This window comes from Filicampus tigris, chromosome 7 (assembly GCF_054856515.1).
Source record: "Filicampus tigris isolate MCC_2025a chromosome 7, RoL_Ftig_1.0, whole genome shotgun sequence".
NCBI classification, from domain to species: domain Eukaryota; kingdom Metazoa; phylum Chordata; class Actinopteri; order Syngnathiformes; family Syngnathidae; genus Filicampus; species Filicampus tigris.
The window spans coordinates 715,596-736,865 of NC_141223.1; the positions used below are offsets into that span (position 1 = coordinate 715,596).

Here is a 21,270-nt window from a genome sequence, read left to right on the forward strand (position 1 = left end):
TTAAAAAAATACACTTTTGGGGGGTTGAAATTGACTCGGAAACATTTACCAGCAAAATGTTAACTCTCCGTTTTTTGCAGTTTTTGCTGCGCACACCTCATTTGAGGACCGTAGCGTGCGGCGTGTGGCGTGCGGATTGGGAGAGGCCGGGCCACCATCCACAGTATGGATCCAATCAAGAGGAGTCAACTTTTTCCCAGTGTCCGCATCTGCATGACGAAGAATCCTCCACGCAGCCTCGCAACTCGAGCTGTTTTCCAAGCCAAAGGTGAACTTTGGAACAATGCACCACCGCCGCCGCCGCCGCAAGGGCGGGCCTGCTTTGAAGTCCTTCCGCCTTATTGTGGAGGAGATAAGAGGAAGCGCTCCAGACCCGCCGCCGATCCGCTGTTGTCACTACGCATGCACGCTGCCTTGCTGCGCAGCACAATGGCAGGAAGCGGTGGGCGACGACGACGAGCGAGCAAAGGCCGAGCACTGGACGCGAGCAGGAAGTCAAGCGTCCAGTGCTGAAACAACATCCACTGCGCGGCCTTCCTCGCATCCCTCTAAACACTGTACTGTTTGTTTGTTTGTTTGAATGACATTCTGGCCACATATGTTTGATTGTTTCGGCGCTTCTGCGCACGCTGTCCAAAGGAACTCCAGTCAGTTTGACTTCCCGGGTGGAAAAGGCACACAAATCGCAAAAAGGTGCTGGAAAGATGCATGAAATGGAATGGCTGCAAAGGAGTAAGAATCTTGTAGAGTGCAGCTGCAGTTGCCTCATCCAGCAGCTGCTTCTGGAGAAATGTTTCAAGCCCGACTTTAAGGGCAAGTCAACCAAACCAGATTTTTCCCCCCCCCACAATGTGTCCTATGCAGGCCCACTGGTTGAAAGGATCCAGGCATTCAGAGAAATACGGCTCCGTACAAAGGTCCCTCCCGCACACTCAGAATTTATTCAAAATAAATATAAGCCCGTATCGCTCTGTCGTCCTTCTCTGCCAAATTTGGGAAACCTGAAATGGCCAAATATGATGAATGACGACGGTTGACGCCAACACTGCATCTCCACGACACATACGTACGACATGCACATTTTCAGCAATTATCTTCCATTCTATGTCGAATGTTTTTTACAAATATTTTTCCCACAATTCTATTCCTTATTTTAATTTTCCTCAAATGTAGAGACATTAAGTGAGGCCCCCCAACCCCCCCCATAAAAACATGCTTGCACTTGGTTCCATCAATCCTTTTTTACATTTATTTATTGCAAAGCACAGAAGGAGAAAATCTGTTATTTACAAAAACAAACATATGACAAAAGAAAAAAAACAGACTTTAGTGTTATTTGGGCACTTGGAGGTAGCAAAACAAAATATTGGAGTCCTGCTTGCAAACACAGCTCCTTAGCTCCTGACCCCCCCCCCCCCCCCCCCCGATAAACAAACATTGCTACCTGTTAGCGATGCTAGCAGCTTATGTTCACAAGGGGGAGGGGCCATTCTAAAAAAAAAGCAGATTTGATTGGCAGGCAGCATTGGCAACACGTTTTTTTCTTTTTGCGGGCTTGTTGATGCGGTAACCATGGCAACCTGCGCTGCAAGTTGGCTACTTCCTGTCCCGCGGCCTTTCGGAAGCTGCTGAGACGCTCGGGCGCCGCCCGGGCACTGCCGATGTTCATGCCCGTCGCAGCGGCTGTCAGAAGCTGGTCTCGTTCATGTGCAGTTTGGGGCCGGTTACCGGAGCGGCGGCGGCGCCAACGGCAACGGGGCCGTCCGCGCCGGGGGGCGGACTTTCGGGCGAGGCGGCGACGTCCGACGACGGGGAAGCGGCGTTGCGGTGCCCCGAGGCGGGCGTCTGCGAGCGCGTCGGGCTGCTAGCGGCGGAGGCCGGGCTGCATTGCGATGACGAGGGCGACGCGGGCGACGGGCTCACGGAGGATGAAGGCGCCCCGGCGTGGGGGTGGCGAGGGGCGGGCGTCGCGGAAAAGGCGGCGGGCGTCCTCTGGCCGAAGCGCGCCTCCAGCTCGCCGCACACGGCCAGACTCCGCCTCATGCCTTCGGCCCCCGCCTCGGAGCCCTTGGCCAGCTCCTGGCAGCGCTCCACAAAACTGCCCCTGCGCCCCCAGCCGCACTCACGCTCGGGCAACGCGCCCCCCCGGGCCCAGCCGCATTCCGCCTGCCGACGAGGGTGCGGGCTGGAGCCGGGGAGGCACTGGGCTCCGTAGGCGGCGAAGGCGAGGGAGGGCGGCGGCCCCGAGGGCGGGAGCGGGTCTCGGCAGGACTTGGAGAGGGGGCCGGGGGGCGGAGCTTGGCGAGGAAGACTACCGCAGAGAGAAGAGCCGCCACCTCCTCTTCCTCCCCCGGACGAGCAAGTTCGATCCGCTCGGCGGCCTTCGCACAGACCTGACGAAAGGCTGAACACGCGCGCAAGTGGCCGCATGAATGACATCATCGGCACAAGTGAAACTGAGAGACTGTGTGTGTGTGTGTGTGTGTGTGCGTGCGTGAGTTTGTCTAAGTCTAGGTGGAAAGTCTCCATTTGTGTGTGTGTCAAAGTCACAGTTGTGCTCAACATGTTTGACAGCAAGTCATGCTCTCCAGCTGACTACTAAAGAAGAGAAGGCCGTCTACTCTTTCTATTAGGGCCAGACCGATTATCGGTGCCGATATTGGTTGGCCATTTGGACCAATATCGCTATCGGCCTTTTTTAAAAAATCTGACGGACGATAATAAATCAACTTCAAACTATTGATTTCAATTTTCAGTTCACTTTAAAAGAGATTCTACTGACCCCGGGAACATTCTGCACCTTTTGTTTTTTAAATAAAAAACAAAGAGACGTGAAATTTGAACATTTCTGTCATTTGGAAATTTTGAAAACTGTACTTACTATCGAAAACTAAAGGGAGCTATTGTTCAAATTTGACATGCTGGTGACCCTGGGTGCTCCCTGAATTTTGTTCAAATTTGACAACAAATATGTATATTAGCAAACATTAATCATAATGATAATAATGAAAAACATCATTATGCAAATCTGAAAAAAAAATTCAATAATCATATGCTTAAAGACGTTTCAACAAAGTTAAGAGTTTTATTTATTTATTTTTTTCAAGATTTTGACACCAATATTTTCCTTTTTTTAACTAAAAATGAATATGGGCTCCAAATATCAGTTATTGGCCACCTTTGCTACTAATCGCTATCAGTATCGGTATTGGCCTTGAAAACTGCACATGGGTCTATCTCTAGTACACTAAAGATAGAGGGAGTTTTTTTCAGGGCCAATACAGAGTCAAGGAGGCCGATAACCAATATTTGGAGCCGATGTGTGCGTGTGTGTGTGTGCGCGTGCGTACCTGCACGTGGAGGTTCTGGGTGTGCTGTCAGGAGTTCGGGTGAGAGCAAGGTCACACTGGTCCAAGAGCTCCAGCAGCTCCTCCTCCGTGGGCCCGCCCAGCGCTGAAAGACAAAGATTCCGAGTTGGCGGGCCGGGCCGGGCCGGGCCGGGCCGGGCCGGGCGAGCGGCGGCGGCAACGGCGTCTCACCTCGGATGTCCACCTTGCCGGCGATCTCCATGGCGGTGGTGAGGTCCCACATCTGGATGCTTCCGTTGGCGTGGCCGCTGAACAGGTAGCGGCGAGGCCGCGAGCCGATCCGACTGGAACCCTCGCACTCGTGCACCACGAACGCCGTGATGGACGTGCCGTCCACCGAGCGCACCTCGCACACCCTGATGCACACGCACAGGCGCGTCCGGCTCCATTTCAAGGTATCCCGCGCAACACTACTTTGTATTAAATCCGGTTCGTCGATGAATCGGCAAAATAGCTGACAGATGAACTTGCGAGCCCAGAAAAGAGCCATGTCGGCGCTGCATTAGCGCGCTTCCGTGCACGCGCACGCAGGCACAAACATTGGACAGAGAGGAGACACGCGCGCAGGCACACACAAACCACAGACAGACAAAGTCCAAAGACCTCTTCCCGTTGGACGACAGCCTGACGTAGAGCTTGTCGGTGTCCGGGACCACTCTCTGGATGAAGACCTGCTGGTCGTCCGGCTCGCCGTACGGCCCTGGCGACGCCAGACCAGACCAGACGTCACGTGACAGAGGAGGGCCGCGTCGGGATTAGCAAATTGAAAAAAGGGGCAAATGTTGTCAATTCAAGTAGGATTTCCTCATGTAAACAAAGTGCGTGTTGGATATAAATGTATATTCATCATCGTTTTGATGATTCGAACAATTTTGTCATGGTGGAGTGTAATCATCGTGATTGTAATGCAATTTCGATTCAACAACAATAATGATGATACAGTATACTTCATTTTCTTACTGAGCTTCCAACTTTGAGCAGGTTTAAACGCCAGAAATGTTAACGGTGGGGTTTACAGCCTTAAAAAAAAAAAAAGTTGGTTACTTTGCGGATTTCACCTATGGCGGCTTATATCGGGATAAACGAGGGACCGGTGCGGCCCCGCCTTACGTGGCAGGTCGGCTCAAATCGTTTGCAACGTGCCAGTGCGGGCATTTCCACGTCAAATGCTACTGACGCAACGCAACGAAAAGGCACCAAGGACGATAAAAAAGCCGGAAATGAACATGAAAAAACAAAGAGACAAGGAATGTAGGGCGGAGTCGTGACGGTGCCGACGATTGGGCTCACCTATCTCGGTGCCGGCGCAGCAGCCTCCCTGGCCGTCCACTTCGTCCAGGCTGAGGATCTTGAAGGACGTGAGCGGCGTGGATCCCGGCTGGGTGGAGATCATCCCGCGGAAGCGGGTCACGGTCCAGGTGCGCACGTGGTTGTTGTCGGCGCAAACTGCCCTCGAGGGTGGCGAGGGCGTTAGTTAGTTCGTTAGTTAGCTAGCTAGCTAGCGGGCAGGACGCCGCCGCCGCCGCCGTTACCTGAGATGAGGTGCTTCTCGGACAGCATGATCTTGGTGACGGGGCTGCGGTGGACCGAGAAGGTCTGGAAGAGTTGCGGGCCCGAGCCCACCGTCTCGGGGTGCTGCACGATCACGCGCACCGCGCCTGAACCGGTCCCATAGGCGATCTCGATCCAGTTGCCGCTGTCGCCTGATGGGCACCGCAAACGCCGCCACTGTCAACGTGCGCCGCTCGCTTCAACTCCACAGAGACCAAGGTGCCCTGCTTTTCTTTTTTTCTTTCTTTCTTTCTTTCTTTCAGGGCCCGTAGCGAGTATTAGTAGCCAAGGTGGACGATAACCGATATTTTGAGCCCATATCCCTTTTGGTCAAAAATCAAAAAAATACATACCGGTACCAAAACTCCTAACTAAGCATCTATTGAACATTTTCTTTTTAAAGATACATCTTTGTTGTAAAATTCTAATAAAGTTCAGGGAGTTGGAAGGGTCGTGAGCATTTCTTCAAAAGTGAAATGAAAACTTGACCAATAGTTTTTGACAGTAAATAAAGCTCTGCAAAATGAGAGAAATGTTCAACTTTAGCGTTGATTTGAGTGTTCCAACATCTTTATTCCATATCCTGGATATCTGGCTTCAGGTCAATGTCCTAGTCGCCAAACTGTCTTTATCCACACTAAAAAGGCAATTCTAGGAAAAAAAATAAATCAGTAAATAAACGCTCAAAAGTGATCGTACTGGTTTTGGGTGTGAGGTAAACGCTGAGGGCGGTGATGGCGTCCTCGGCGGCGTCTCGATAAAGTTCCGTCACCAGCAGGTCGTTGTCCTTCATCCTCAGAGGAAACTTCTGAACGTCTGAAACAACATGGTTTGCGTCAACGCTCGTTCCGGGGCATTTGCTCATCGCCGTCGTCGCTCATAGCCGGAGATGTCAGCTGTGAGCCTTTTTCCGCCCGCAAACGCGGCGGGACAACACAGTCGACTTTTTCCCGCTCCACTTTGAGGATTTTTGGGGGATTTGACTCCAAATGGAGTTCCAAAGTTGAATAAATCAGACATTGATGGCATCGCGCGCCGTTTCAAGTCTTTTTGCTGGCTTTGCGCTGGGAAAAAAAAAAAAAAAAAAAAGGTTTCACGCATCAACGGTAAAAAGGTTGAGAAGCACGGCCCGGTCAAAGCAAAACAAGGAGTCGAGCGATGCGGTTGCACAAGTGCGCACCCCCTCAAATCAAATTGGAGTCAGGCGCGTGAGTGTGTTAAAGCGCCGCTGTTGCGCTCCCGCCCAACGGCGCAAGTTGGCTACCGATGTAGTAGATGGATCCGTTGTTGCATCCCAGGATGAGGAAGGATCCGGCCGTGTCGTAGCTGCTGATGGGGACCACGTCCTGGTTCTGTTCAAGGGACACAACAAAAAGCATTTGACGCCTTCACACTTTTTGCTTTTGTTTGAAATCAAAACAAAGACAAGTGCAATGTGAACATTTCACATGCTTTGGACAACTTTATTGCTGTTGTTTAAGCTTCCATTTCACTTTTGAAGACACGCTGATCACCCGCAGACTTCCCTTCTTCTTACCATTTTACAACAAACATCTATGCATATCGGCCAACGTTATCGTAATAATCATTTTCAAAAGTCTGAAAAAAATGTTCAATAAACGCTATGCTTAACTCATTCACTGCCAGGCATTTTCAGACCCTCTTTTAGCCAAACTTTTGCAAAAATGTGAAACAAATGTAAATACGTTTCTGGGATCGAATGGCCGGACTGCGAAAAGACAAATAAACGCGTCAACGGCAGTGAACGAGTTCAAGACGTTTCGACAAAGGTGAGAGTTTGCATTTTTGATGCCAAAATTTTGCGTGATCGGTCTATCTCGACATCCTAGCGATTGGACTGCTGCTTGCATCGCGACAGAACACCGAACTCTGTGGCAAGCGGTGAACGAATCGGGCTCAAAAAGGGATGGGAAAAGGGCGGGTGTTGATGTTGCGCGTGCGCCCACCTGCCAGTGCTTGGTGACGGCGTTCCACACGCCCACCTTCCCGGTGTGACTGGTCGCGATCAGCTGGTTACCGACGAAGAAGAGAGCCTCCACCGGCACATTGAGGCCAAAGACGCCTGCAAAGCGCGCCGGCCCGACGTCAAGAGTCTGGGAGGAAGGGGCGGGGCGGGGCGGGGCGGGGCGGGGCGGGGCGTCCTCACCGATCTCGTTCCCGTTGCCGTCCGGGCAGATGGACCAGAGGATGATCTCCGTTCCCGAGGCCACGGCCACCATCTTGTCGTTGTCCCCCAGGGAGCCGCCCATCACCTTGGCGTTGAGCGCCACCCGGTCGATCAGCCAGTCCAGGCGAGGGGAGGCGAAGACCTGCTGCCACCCGGTGGACTCCTTCACCCTGACAGGAAAACAAACACGTCCACCGTAGGGATAGATCGTCAAAACGCCAAATATCCATTAGTATTGATTACAAAATACTGGTCACCGCCCCGCCGATAGTGCTTTGGATCGGGGAGTGTAATAATCATAAGTGAATTTCAACTAACTGCCCGCCCATTATCGGTATTTCGTGATCAATATTCTGCGTTTTGATGAATATCACATCAGCCTTATTAAAAAAAAAATTGTTTTTAAATCCGATAGCCGATAAATCAATTTAAAACACTGTTGGATTAAAAACAAAGATATGTGAAAGTCGAACATTTCTGTCATTTAGAAATTTTGGAGGACTTCATTTACTGTAAAAAAGGATATGGCGCTATTCTTTCAGTTTTCATTTAACTTTTGAAGACATCCTGATGACATTTTGTTAAAATGTCATAACAAAGATGTTGTCAAAGATTGATAATAATTAAAATATTAAAAACAAATGGATCTGAAAAATTGTTCAATAAACTTATGCTACGTTATAGTAAACACATTTCAAGTAATCCAAGAGTTTTCTTTTTTAAGGCTAAGAATTTCTTTTTGACTGAAAATGAATATCGGCTGCAAATACCAGTTATCGGCCTCCTTGACTAATAATCGGAATCGGCCCTGAAAAAAAAAAACATATCGGTCTCTCTCTATTATGTTCGACTGCTGATTGACTGGTAAAGAACGGAAAAAGGTCGCATCAAGCGTTCTTTTTCCTTTTGAACCCCCCCCCCCCCCGGTAAATTCTGTGTATAATCAAAGAACAAGAAATATTCTGCCCCAAAAAAAATCATCTCTAAAACGGCAGTCAATATGAGGCGGGCTGCAGTCAATGAGTTCAGAAAATGCGTCTTAAATGACTCGCAGTAAGTTTTGTGCACCTGTAACACGCCACAAAGTGAGAGTAGGCCACTGCGATCCAGTTGTGGTGGCCACAGATGATGCGAACCAAGCCGGGATCCGACGGCGGACCTGCAGCGGACAAACAAAGCCAGCGGCGAGTCACGTGGCTTTCTTTGTCTTGTCCGGCGTGCGCCCACCTCCAGACGTCCTCTCCTCCGCCCTGCTCAGCAGGCCCGAGTTGCCCAGGTTGGGCGGCATGGTGTTGCTGCGTCGCACCGGCGCTCTCTCGCCGGGCGCCGCCCGACCCGCCACGAACTGGGAGCCGGCCACGCTGTGGCGGTTGCGACGCTTGGCCGGGTGCGCTGCCACACAAACGCAACGTTAGCACGCGCCGCGGCGGAGGCCCCGTGATGGCGGCGGCGGCAACGGCGGCGGCAACGGCGGCGGCAACGGCGGCGGCAACGGCGGCGGCAACGGCGGCGGCAACGGCGGCGGCAACGGCGGCGGCAACGGCGGCGGCCCCGTGGCGCGCATCGCATCGCCTTGGACCCATTTTCGGCCGGGACGATATTCGGCCTTTTCGTCAAGTATCGGCATCAACCTTTTTTGTTTAAAACTGCATTGAAATCAAAACTAAAATGTGTGAAAGTTGAACATTTCTGTCCTTTCAGATTTTGGGGGACTATATTTACTGTCGAAAACTATATGGAGCCATCGTTTCCATTTCCACTGAACTTTTGAAGACATGCTGACAACCCTGAGTGCACTTTTTGTAAGAATTTCATAACAACGATGTATATAATAAAAATAATACAAATATTGTCAAAAAAGTATAGAATAATAATAAAAATCAACATTATGCAAATCTGAAGAATTGTTCAATAAACATGCTTGAAGACAAGGTTTTATTTTTTTAGATTTTGACGCCAATATTTTCCTTTTTGCTGAAAACGAACGTCAGCTCTCGGCCTCCTTGACTACTAATGAGGACACCGGGAGTCACTCGGTGATGAAATGCACGAAGGTGACAGGAAAGACTGCGCGCCGTGCAGGTTCCGCTTCCACGCGGCTTTTCCGTCTGGCGCAATTGAGTGTTCGCGAGCGCTATCAGATTTGGCGTTTCAACTGGTAACGAACGTGGGGACAGACTAACAGAAAGGAACAACTAATAAAACTCAATATAAGTGTGACGCTTCCAAAACGGAACCTGTTGTCTTTCTATGACTTTGAAGGCGTAAATACTTCCTGTACATCTTTTCCGGACGTATTGACAGTACGCTGTAAACTTTTTGTGCGTCAACGGCTGCCGCCGTGCCGTGCCCTTCGTTGCTTCATGGGGATAAACCAGGCTTTCTCGATGGGAATTCAGCTTCCAAATGGAAACGCCAATGATGAACCTTCATGAACAAATTGCATTTTGTAGCTGGGCTGGCCGCTCAACTTGAGGAACGCGTCGTCGCCGTCATTGTTGCAGCGTACGACATTTGGCAACATATTGGCCAGCTTTTAGCGGAGTTGGCGACGCCGGCCGGTTGAATGTTTTACAGATTACCCGGCGGAGGGAGGTAGCCGTTGAACAGGACGTTTCCGCAGGACGAGCGGTCCAACTCGTCGCACAGCTGCAGCTTGCGCACTGAACACACGACAGAGACGCGCGTCACATCGGGACCAGTACGCAGCTAAACAAACAAGCAAATAAAACATTCAAACAAGTACAAATATTTCAAAAGATAAATAAGAACATTTGTTTTCATTTTCATCACTTTGCTCCAAAACAGGACTTTTGGGGGATTTTTTTTCCATTTGACAATGCGTGAAAGGCACGAACGTAGATTAAGATGCGATTACTGGTTTGGTGAGTTACATGTCAGAAAAGAGGCAAAAATGTTGCTCTTTTTCATCCAAGGTAAAAAGCAGAAGTTCGCAAGTGTCTTATTTGGACTCAACATCAGTCTGCTGCCATCCGGGACTCAAGAAATCGGACAATATTTACTGTCAAGTAGGGCAGCGCAATGAATCGAAATTCAATTACAATTATTACACGCCACGATTACAAACTTGGAATAGTCGTCAAAAACCATTACTAATACAGTAATAGTCCTTTTTTTACGATGGTGCCAATTTCCTAATCGTGGAGTGTAATAATCGCAATTGAATTTCGATTCATTGCACAGCCCTATTAATCGTGAAGATTGAGTGGATTCAGCGATTCATTGTTGCACCGCTAGTGTGATTTAATAGCTTTGCTGGGGTCAAACCTTTCTTGTTTTTTATTTTCATGGACTTTCTATTTGATGGTCTTCACCTTTGACAGGTGGGTGTGGGGAGCACATACTAAGCAACATAATAAACGGGGGCTCGTTGACTGTCATCGAAATGAGAGGAAATAAAAGCATGAATGATGACCTCGCGGTCTGACCTTGTTGACTTTGCAAATGTTCTCGAAGCGAAGCACTTCCCTAAAGACAGACTCGGATGGGTCGCGCGGCGAGGAGCTCACCGAGAGGGGTGATCCCGTAGAACTCGGCCTCGTGCATGAGCATGTGCACGCTGACGGAGCGCGGGTGCAGCTCTTTGGTCCGCAGGAAGTTGAGGATGGGCGCAAACAGGGAAGGATCTCTGTCGATGAAGATCTACGGCCAAGCGGGAGGCGTTTTAAAATGCGCGGCGCAAACGCTAGCCCAAGCGGCTGACGCCGATCGACTTACAGCTCCGGTTTCGTCCTTCAAGGTGGAGATGCGCCCGCTCAAGAGACTCCAAACAAACACGCACACAGTTACAAACGGGACTTTCTTTTCTTTTTTTTCTTTCTTTTTTTTTTTTTTTTTAAATCAGCATTGTTTTCAGTTGCAACGATCATGTCCTCAAACCAGCGAGTCTCGCAATGTATTTACCACGACGAGAACTATTCGAGCCTGAAACGCTAAATTGGCGGGTTAACGGAGCCCATTTGAGTTTTTGAACCATGCAAGTTTTGTAGAAGATACAGTGTAGGGAGCTCTTGTTTAAGTTTTCATTTAACTTTATAGACACGCTGATGATCCCGGGAGCTCCCTGAACTTTAGAATTTTACAACAAAGATGCATATTGTCAAAAATGTATCATAATTAAAAAAAAAAAAAATCAGCATTTTGCAAATCTGAAAAAAAAATGTTCAATAAACATATGCTTAAAGACGTTTCAACAAAGTTAAGAGTTTTAATTTTTTAAAGATTTTGACGCCAATATTTTTCTTTTTTCCTGACAATTAATATCGGCTCCTAATATCAGTTATCGGCCTCCTTGACTACTAATAATCAGTATCGGCCCTGAAAAAAACGTATTGGTCTATCTCTAGTAATTACCTTTGTAAGAGAAACATTTAAGCAACTGTTAATTCTCATGTCCATTGTCCATCATAATCTAATCTAAAACTACCAAAGTTTATAGTCATTATGTTGACAGTTTTACAAATTAAAGTTATGATTTAGTGGCGTCCGACTTCTTTGGCTTGAATCATATTTTGGGTATTACAAAATTTGTACACCATGCATCCTGTGGACATCAATGTTCCTATGCAAATTATTGTTGTTTTTTTTAATTCCCCAAACATTCTACTGTACTGTAGTGCTGTACTGTGTGAGCTGGTGCGTTTGATTTGTCCGCTCACCTGGAGAAAAAGGAGTCAGGAACCCACGTGAGCGTCTGTCGGGAGGTGCTGAACCTACCAAACAATCACACCCATGACACTCAAGTTGCGTTCACTTACATACTGTTCTTTTGGGGATCTTACGGAAGCACTTCGTCGACCTACGTTGGTGGTTTAAAATGGCTTCAACTGAATAAAGAACACAAAATCAACGACTCGAAGAACGAGGACTGAAACGAGGCACAATTCAACATACTAGAAGACGTGTAGTCGAATAGACTGTTGTTCGTTCGACTTGACTGAATGTATTTCAAGTGCAGTTAGCATTTCGCTGCGCTCCAATCTCCGCCTGAGTTCCATTGTCGGACGATAGTTACGCTTGAGTCGTCAGAACTTCTACTAATGCTTGTTTGTCTCACGTCGTTCGTTCTTATTTTGTTTTGGGGGAACAAAACTCAAGCCTGCGGATTTACAAGTACGTCGTTTGGGGTATTGTGTGTTCTTTATATACCGGGACACCGCTGCTGGGACGCCTCTTGGAGCTAAACGCTAGCCAAAGGTTAGCCGACATTCGGACCATTTTTTTTAACCGAACATTTGCTGCTCACCTTTTTCCGCCCACGTTCAGGTGGATCAAGTCTCCGCTCCTCGCCGTGTTGGACATTGTGCCGACACCTTCCATCGACAATTATAACAAAAAACAACTCTTTGAATCCATGTTTTGGGAGGGAGTCTGTTCCCGTTCAAGTCGTTGAATTCACTTCCGGGCTTGCAATGGCGACCTTGGTGGGAGGGGGAAAAAAAAAAAAAAAAACAACCGAAATGGATTTCCGACTCGCGCAGGACTCGGATTTTTTTCCCCCTCGGGCCAACCAGCGCAAAGTACAGTACAGTACTACCGATTTAGAACTGCGGTTATTCACATTTTTATGTGTTTCTTTTTAGGCGAATAATCAAGTGCGTGTTTTGATTGTAATGCAAGGTTGGGGTGAAAGGTCGCATCCAGCAAAATGAAAGGGTTAGCCTGCCTTGATTTTGATATTTTTTTTTTCAACTTTATGATGGCTAACGTTGGCCAACGTGCTAACTAAGCGCATACGTGTTGTCTTTTACGTGTTATAAGAGAGAAAAAGCCTGTTTCTAGGCTTTTTCTTATTGCTAATAAAAAGCATTTGTCATATGTTGTAAAAGTTAACTTTAAAATTGTAACATGACTGCACTGTGCCATTTGGTGTTAACTAAGTAAGGTGCGCGACCAACAAACCGAGCTGTACTATTAGGCACAATTAAGTTTCCTTATTATGCATAAAGTTCGAAATAGTACAGATAACCTACAATCACTCAAATATTGACAAAATGTAAACTCTTGGCCTTATGTTTCCTAATAAAAAGCATATGGCATTAATAAACTAGCCGCCAGAGGGTGCTGCAACAGCACAAAAGCATTTGGAAAACCATTTGACTCAACCCTTTTATTCTGGTTCAAACGTGTTTACATTGTCAGTTGAAAGACGGGACGTTTACAATTTTTAAAGTTAAGACTCAAAACCCTTACAGGATGTAGCACGCACGCAACGGGCCAGATTTGAAATACTACTTATGATTAAATATTTACAAGACCAGTACAGGAGCTTTAGGTGCCAACACCCACACCCAAAAGCTCTCTTAAACACACTCCTTGGTGCTTAGAGAGAAATAATAAAAAATATCAAAAGTCAACTATAGGCTGACACACAAAATCAACTCTTGTCGAATATTGTCATAAATGTGAGAAAACAGCTGATTGAGCTTCTAAATGCATCGCGCTTAAAACAAATCAATGCTATCAGCTGGAGTTTTGTTTGCTGGAGTCTTCAAACAAAGTGAGAAATAGTCAATGCAATGTGGAACTTTTGGTCCTGCAGTCAAAATGTACAAACTCTTTTAGGCGGCGTTTTGCCATTATGGCTACTTTAGCACTTGGCGTGGCTTCACTGAATTACAAAAGTACATCATCCATTTTTGGTGACAATAGTTTACTTTTAGTGTCATGGTTGAAAAACAAAAAAGGATAATGAAGGCAAATTCTGCTTCGCCAAGCGTCTTAACTGTGCTAACAGAAATGCTAAGGCTCAAGTTGGACCTCCGCTTGGACTTCCTGAAACTGCTTCCAGCCCAGCTCAGGTTGACGTCACGTGCGCTACAGTCTTTGCATCTGCACACCGCTTTGGACTGGCAACATCCGGTGCGGACCTGCGGCTTCCGTTGCGGTCTAGGCGGGCACGCAGCGGTTGAGCCTGCGCGACATGACGTAGCCGCGCCGACACACGCATCGGAAGGAACCGTCGGTGTTGACGCAGCGCGCGTTGACGCAGGGGAAGTCCACGTCCGCGCCGCCCTGGCACTCGTCGACGTCTGCCGGCAAAACAAGAAAAGCGCTCAGGAAAAGCGACGGAAGCGGCCGGATGAGCCAACACGGGCGCCGCAGCAAAGCCCCGCAAGTGACAAGAGCCCACACGCCAGCTGACAAATGGACGGCGGGCATGATGTGAACACGTCCACCGAAAAAGGAGCGATAGTCGAATATTTGGTGAAGAGACGAGTTTCCCGAGCTGCTCTTCTGTCAGCGGGCCGGCCAACAACCACCTCGGAAACCCCCGTTTGTCAACAAAAGCTTTAGTTTGAACCTTTAACCAAATTTCAAACCCTACCCTAGTTGGAAACTCACACCCTAACCCTAGTTTGAAGCTCAACTGTGAAACTTGAACCCTAATTTCAAACCCTACTCTGAAACCATAACCCTAGTTTGAAACCTTACCTTGAGTTTCAAACCTGACTTTGAAACCCCATCCCTAGCCCTACTTGGAAGGGCCGCGCCGCTCGCCCATCGTCTCACCGATGCACGTCATGGTGGTCGCGTCCAGCCGGTAGCCGCGGTCACAGTCGCAGGTGTAGCCCTCGTCCAGGCGGATGCACGTGCCGTTCTCGCAGCCGCCAAGAATGCCGCAATCGTCCGCCACGCTCAGGCCGGCGTACGCGTCGTAGCGTCCTGTAAAAGCACACGCAGGAAGTCAGCTCATCAAATTGTTTTGCTCCAAATTCGTCCAAATCAAAACCGTGGCAAAGGGAAGCGGCGTGAATACATTGCGGATGCTTAGGACAGTTTGCCAACTTTTCTCACGCTTGTTTCATGTCGCCATTTTGGCTCACAATTTAGACGATGAAAAACTATTTTGTCCGGTTCCAAATAAGGTTGGAACAAAACAAATGTTACACCATAAGCAAAACAAAACTTCTAATGTTAGGAAAATGCCCAATATATTTTGGGGGGGGGGGGGGAGTGAAATGAAGATATAAAAGAGGAAAAATACACTAATATTGCAAATACAGTCAGCAAAATGACCCCCCAAAAATTGACCAAAACCCCACCAAAATGAACAATGTTAGACAATTTTAGCAATATTAGGAAAATGGAAAAAAAAAGTCTGACTTTTTCGTTAAAATTGTCCAAAAAAAAGAAAAAAAAAAGGCCAATTCTTCAGAGGAAAGAGCAACATTTATTTTGTTTTGGAAAAGGCAGCAAGATGAAAAACAAACCCTCGCTAACCGTGACCCACCAGCCCAAAAAAATCCTGTCCTTGCAGTCCACTCACGCTCATACAGCCTCCTGGGGCCGCCGCCGCCTCCCGCCAAAGGTGGTCCGGGCCCCCACGAGTCGCCCTCATCGTCCTCGCGGAAAGGAGATCCTCGCGGAAGCGGAGCCAGGCCGAGAGGAGGCGGATCCTCGTAGTCTGTCCCCGGGTAATAAGCCCCAATGCTGGGCACAACGCAACAACAAGCAATCAACAACACGCTCGCGGGAAATAGTCCCCACCGCTTCCTCGCGTCCACTTCATAAGTATGACAAGGGAAACCTACCAGGAAAAAAAATACACACCTATTTTATTCGATATATATGTACCATAAAAAATACACAAATATTAAGAGAAAAAAGTAAAGAAAAATGGGTTTGTTGAAAAAATGTTAATCGGTAAAAAATAATGCAAAACACTTATAGCATACAGTACAGTATGGCCCCCTCCTAAAATAACAACAACAAAAAACACACAATCGTGAGGAAAAAAATACTCAAATATGAAATAAATGACACACAAATATGAGGGAAATTAATCTAGAATAATGTTCCTCTGGAAAAACTACCAGAACATTAGCTATAGAAATACTGTTACTAAGTTGAATAAAAAAACAGTTCTTTAAGACAAAAGTCGTAGGTCAAAGTGAAAGCTCGTGGAGCTGAGCGGAGGCTGTAATTCTTTGGCCTACCACAAGAGGGAGCCTGCGTAGCACCCTTTGACATATCAGCGCTCGAGTGTGTTGCCGCGAGTGTGCGTTTGTTCCTACTCAAAGTGCGGCGGGCCGGGGTATGCGTCGGCCGGCGGCGTCCCGCCCGGGAAGTCGGAGCCGCCGCCCCCTACCGGAGGGTAGTCGTCGTAGTCGTCCGGCGGGAAGGCGTCGCTGCTGAACGGGGGGAAGAAGGGGGAGCCTGGGGGGCGAGGGCAGAGGAGGCTCCGGGTTAACAGCTCTCGTGAGCAACAACATTAACTAGCAAAATAAACTCAAAGGGGTGCGCACTGAATGTCAAACGTATGCAAAGTAACGAAAAAATATAAATGTTAGACCGTAGCTATGATTTGCATTGTACTTTGCATGCATTTTTTTTCCAACATGAAATTCCTCAATTTTAACTTCTCAATTCTTATTTCGGGAGTTGTGATTTCTTTCATGAGAAACTCCAAATAGGAGTGAAGTTGGGACAGCCGCCACCAAACATCCCGACGTGCGGCCACATTATTTCCTCGCAGCGGGAGGGCGCCACCAGTCGGTGGCAGTAATGAGCCATTTGGCCACTTTGCCAACCGGGGAAGAATGCGACGAAAAGCGCTCCAAAAGGCAACGCTTGTAGCTCCACCTCTTCCTGCTCCCAGCGATTCTGGTCCCGCCGCATCGGGGAAGACGGCGGGAGCAAAGGAGCTGCACAGGCTGCCAAAGTCATCTGTGGAAACAGCCCACATCATCATCATCATCATCATCATCATCATCATCATCACTTGAATCAAATGGAAGACTTTTCATTTATTCTTCCTTTAAGCAGTTCCCAAAAGTCTTTGAGATTGAAAAATCCTCTTTTGATTTCACCTTAAGACGTTTCAAGGCTTCCTCCATCAAATTCAAGACTTGAAAATCCAAATGATGGAGACTTGAATCAAATGTTTACGAATTTTCAAGACCATTTGACGTAATGCAAAGTTGGAGTAATGCTGTTGGTAATCATTGCGATGCGGGACATGTTGTTGACGCGTGGTTGTTGCTTTGCGCTACCCCGTGGGCGGGCCTGCCGCAAAGCGAGCTTTTGAGAATCAATCATCCAATCCATTATGTATCGGACCTACATGATGCCAAATGCCGTACGTTCGAAATCGAAGAAGGAAGTATTTTCCCCATAATGCCCTGGGCTACGTGCATGTGCATGTCGATACCCATTATGGTGGAAAAATGATGCACTGCAGTCATAATCAAAGCTTAAAATGACAAATAATGTTGATGTACTTGGTTTTCAAACTAATTGGCATAATCTAGGCCTAAAAAAACCAAAACCTTTTTTTACCTGCGCAAGTCTGTGGCATTACGGGGGGAAAAAAATGCTACGTTTGTAGCATTTAGCCTGCAAGTATGTTTGCACATACTTACACATTTGAATGTACTCGCAAATACGTCTTTGAATCAAATATGATTTTGTAAAAATGTGGAAAAAAAAAAAAAAAAAAAAAGAGTCCGGAGGCCTGCTTTTTCTCTGGGCGGCGGCCGTCCTAGTTACCGGAGTGTGTTTGCGGGCAGAGCGCGCACTCCATGCCCCAGCCTTGGCCGTAGAGACAGCAGCAGTCGCTGAAGGTGACTTGCGCCCCCAGCAGGGGACTCTGGCACATCAGCTCGGCGCTCACCGTCTGCCAGCACACCGACAAGTTCTCGTCTGGCCACACACACGCACGCACGCACGCAGGCAGGCAGGCGCAATCAGCATGAATTCTGAAGGTTATCGATAACATCAAATCACTCCATCATACTGCTCGGACAATACAGTCGTCATCTGAGGGTAAAGGCCTTTTAAAAAACAAAACAAATGTAATCCAACCAATCAAATGTAAAAAGTCAAAGCGCTTTGAAGGCCATTCCAATCCAAAGTGAAACTTTGAAAGTGCTCCCATCAAATGGAAAATGTTTTCAAGAGCACTTGAATCCAGCATCAGACTTTGGAAAGCTCCTTGTATTTTCATTTCAAACTTTTCCAGAGCCTTCTCTGGCCACTCCCTTTTAAGACATCGGAACATTTGAGGAACATTTTTTGGAAGAGCTTTTCAACACCACTTTGGTCAAATGTAAGTTGAGTTCCAATTGCAAATATTTTCCACATTCAAGATCCGAATGTGACTTCTCCTCGCTTGCCAATCAAACACATTACTTTTGAAGGGACGGCTGACCGCGTTGTCCCTTTTCAAGACAATTCCTCATTTGGGCCGGCCAGGATGGCGGCGGCGGCGGCGGCGGCGGCGGCGTCTTACCCAGGTTGAGGCGAGAGGCGTTGACGCACTTTCGTTGCGTGTCGTCCAGCGCCAGAGGCGGCGGACAGCTGCAATAATAAGAACCCAACGTGTTGACGCACCAGCCTCCCTCGCAGCTCTCCTGCTCGCACTCGTCCAGATCTGAAGGCGCACAAACGCAAGAGTTGAAAATGGGATGGCGCCCATACGTCACGCTCAATCAAAAAGCGTCCCCAAAAATGTCGAGAGGAAGAAAAAAGTGCTTCCGTGTAAAACCAACCGCATTGGAAAGTCTGGCTAGCTTTATGCTAACAAACAAAGCAAAGGGCCACGTGGGCCTGCGCGGAACATATTCTGGGAAAAAAAATAGGATCCAGTTGACTCCCCTTCACCGACCACGAGTCGAAACACGCCAATCGGATGAATATTGCATCTGTGGAATAGGAGTTAATACCGCTGTCTTTGCCCAACTCTGGGGGCGGCCATTTTGTCACTTTTGTCAACTGAAAATGACATCACAGTTGCACAGGGCTGGGATAACGAGCAATCAGGGCTGGTCTTCAGAAAACAGCTGAGCTGGGATTGGTCCTTACCGCAGCGACTGTCATGCCATTTTCAAAATGGCCGCCCCCGGAGAAAGTTCAAAACGGCGGGAATCATTTTTATTCCACAAACACAATATGAATCAGAATGCCCCGTTTCAACTAGCGGGCCCGCATCGAACATATTCTGGAAAACAAAAACCTTTGGGTCGACGTCATGTTTACTTCAAGAGAATTCAGATGGAATTCCACAGCACACTTTGCATCAATTCACACTTCAACGGGGGCAGGTTATGCATTCGGAAGCGGTCTCAGCTCCTCACTGCGGCACTAATACCACAAAAGTTTTGAAAAAACAAAAAAAAAAAAGAACAACCAAATCAAGTGCATGCGTGTGCGCGTACCGACACACTCGAGCCGCGCGACGCTGTAAACAAATCCGCTGGAGCAGTAACAGTTGTAACCGGGAATGTTGTTGACGCAAACGCCGTTCTTGCACACCTCCGGATGGAAGCGCTTGCACTCGTCCACATCTGTCGGAAAAACAACAACAGCGACGACGACAAAGACGAAGACGACGTCAAAGACAAAGACGACGACAAAGACAAAGACATACAACATGACGCCGCATTTCCACCACAAGTTTTTCTTTCCTTCGGAGTTTTGGAATGTCGTTAGCTTCAACTCATTTTCAGGGCGGCTCGGTTCCTTACGATTAGTCAACACTTTGTTTAAGTTGAGCATTGGTTTTTGTTTGCTTTTTTTAATTGCTTTTACTTGCGTGAAGGATTTAAAAAAACACCATGGTCAGTGTTGCGTAATCTAAAGATGACCTACAATACAATACATTTTTATGTATATAGCGCATTTCATAACAGCTAGAGCGGTAACAAAGCACTTTACAAGAGGATACAACAAAATGGAATCAATAAATGAACATAAAACTCTAGATACAATAGGCACCGGAAAAGAGCCGAAAATTTCAGGTCAGCTCAAAAGCCAGAGAATACAAATGTGTCCGACATTCTCTTTTCTTCTGGCTAATAACATCCAAATCAATACATTTCAAATCAAAATCAATCAAGTCATTGCCAAAGACGAAAAGGATTCGTTTCATAAAAGGAAAAGGTAGTAGCAGTCAATTTTTGTCTTTTGCAAAGCATTTTCGTTTCGATTTTATTTTGTCAACGCAAATGTTTTGACCATTTTAGTTTTTGTTATTGGCTTTGTTTTCATTGACTAAAATAACCTCGCTGCGAATTGAGAGTCAGGATGAATGTGGCCACCTGTGTAGCTGAAGTCGGCCGGGCCGGCGCTGACGTATCCTCTCCCGCTGGGGCACAGCGACAGAAAGTCGGCTGCGCACACACACACGGGTCCGGTCAGCCTGGACTGGGCGCCGCGCCCACCGCGACGGGCTCTCACCTGAGCGGGCGAGGGGGCAGGCGTGGTGGCCGCAGCTCAGGCCCCAGCCCTCCCCCAGGGTGCAGCAGCACTCCTGCCGGCTGACGTTGGCGGCCAGCAGGCCGCACGACGACGAGCCCACGTTGTAGTAGCAGTTCCGCAGATCGCCCGCGTCGGGCGCCGCCACCTCAAGGACGCCCGCGTGGAAGGACGGCGGGGGCGGGGACAAGGACGAGGACGGCCGGATGGGGAAAGCCGCTGCGATGGAACAACAAAGTCAAAAAGTCAGCGCAGTCAAGCCCAACAATGCTTTGGCGCCATCTGGTGGCAACTTGGTGCCAAAGAAACAATAGGAAGTGAGTTGAGGGGCTCCAATTTGACAAGACATCCTTTGCCGCCATCTTGTGGCAGGTGAGAGAATTGCAGTTATTTTTCTCACGTGTAAGAAACCCAACCGAAATGCTGGCTCAAAAAGAACTCCTCAGAAATTGGACCAAGCTGAGTTCATTTGACCCAACCTTTTGGGTCCAAAATCGGGTTATCTTTGGACCCAGCAGTTTTAAGGAAACCACAAACACTTGGGTCAACAATGACCTAATTGGGGTAAAAAAAAGAAATAAATACAAAACCAGGAAAAAAAAAATCAATATTTTTACATTCGAGTTGGGTCAAATGGACCCAAGTGGCAGGTCGATCCCTTTTAGTGGTCAAATTTTGGGCACCCGTGGAATGAGCAGGCGTGCGCCGATGGGTGGATACCTGCCGGCAGTGCGCTCACACATCGTCGGGTGTCCGCGTCAAAGCGTTCCCCCGGCGCGGCGCACTCGCACTTGAACGATCCTTCCAGGTTGTCGCAACGAGCCGGACCGCACACGCCGGGCATGGATGCGCACTCGTCCTCGTCTGGAATGCAGACGGAGAGATGCGCGTACACCCACGGATGCGTGCACAAATACACGTGCACACACAAGCGCATTGGAAATG

The 21,270-nt window shown here is 48.1% G+C and overlaps 2 protein-coding genes across 3 annotated transcripts in view; both read right to left on the bottom strand.

Annotated features, from left to right (window-relative positions):
- Positions 1-1,226: 1,226 nt before the first annotated feature.
- Positions 1,227-12,560, bottom strand: shkbp1 (SH3KBP1 binding protein 1). 2 transcript variants are annotated; one of them, XM_086036674.1, is made up of 17 exons: positions 12,374-12,560; positions 11,787-11,840; positions 10,846-10,891; positions 10,638-10,770; positions 9,690-9,770; positions 8,335-8,499; positions 8,176-8,266; positions 7,087-7,277; positions 6,887-7,002; positions 6,184-6,271; positions 5,619-5,735; positions 4,901-5,071; positions 4,659-4,814; positions 3,972-4,068; positions 3,540-3,724; positions 3,351-3,453; positions 1,227-2,404 (listed from the first exon to the last, which is right to left on the bottom strand). In XM_086036674.1, the coding sequence occupies exons 1-17, from the start codon at positions 12,445-12,447 to the stop codon at positions 1,687-1,689; spliced, it is 2,586 nt and encodes an 861-aa protein (XP_085892800.1). In that variant the 5' UTR covers positions 12,448-12,560; the 3' UTR covers positions 1,227-1,686. The 2 variants fall into 2 exon arrangements, with proteins under 2 accessions (XP_085892800.1, XP_085892801.1); XM_086036675.1 differs by lacking the exons at positions 10,638-10,770; positions 10,846-10,891 and having other exon boundaries at positions 8,335-9,770; positions 12,374-12,449.
- Positions 12,561-13,222: 662 nt separating this feature from the next.
- Positions 13,223-21,270, bottom strand: part of ltbp4 (latent transforming growth factor beta binding protein 4) — a 35,721-nt gene continuing 27,673 nt past the window's right edge. Inside the window, exons 25-35 of the mRNA XM_086036673.1 lie at positions 21,046-21,189; positions 20,308-20,544; positions 20,169-20,240; positions 19,287-19,415; positions 18,362-18,502; positions 17,620-17,772; positions 16,714-16,797; positions 16,146-16,287; positions 15,398-15,561; positions 14,641-14,793; positions 13,223-14,159 (exon numbers count right to left, since the gene is read on the bottom strand). Of these exons, the coding sequence (XP_085892799.1) occupies positions 14,017-14,159; positions 14,641-14,793; positions 15,398-15,561; positions 16,146-16,287; positions 16,714-16,797; positions 17,620-17,772; positions 18,362-18,502; positions 19,287-19,415; positions 20,169-20,240; positions 20,308-20,544; positions 21,046-21,189 (1,562 nt within the window). The 3' untranslated portion in view covers positions 13,223-14,016. The remainder of the gene's footprint in view (positions 14,160-14,640; positions 14,794-15,397; positions 15,562-16,145; positions 16,288-16,713; positions 16,798-17,619; positions 17,773-18,361; positions 18,503-19,286; positions 19,416-20,168; positions 20,241-20,307; positions 20,545-21,045; positions 21,190-21,270) is intronic.

Excerpts from the sequence above, each read along its gene's own strand:
- shkbp1 (XM_086036674.1), bottom strand. The coding sequence starts at position 12,447 with ATGGAAGGTGTCGGCACAATGTCCAACACGGCGAGGAGCGGAGACTTG. Across the intron at positions 10,771-10,845 it reads TGAAGGACGAAACCGGAGCT|ATCTTCATCGACAGAGATCC; the intron begins GTAAGTCGATCG and ends GCTTGGCCGTAG. Across the intron at positions 3,454-3,539 it reads CGGCAAGGTGGACATCCGAG|CGCTGGGCGGGCCCACGGAG; the intron begins GTGAGACGCCGT and ends TTTGTCTTTCAG.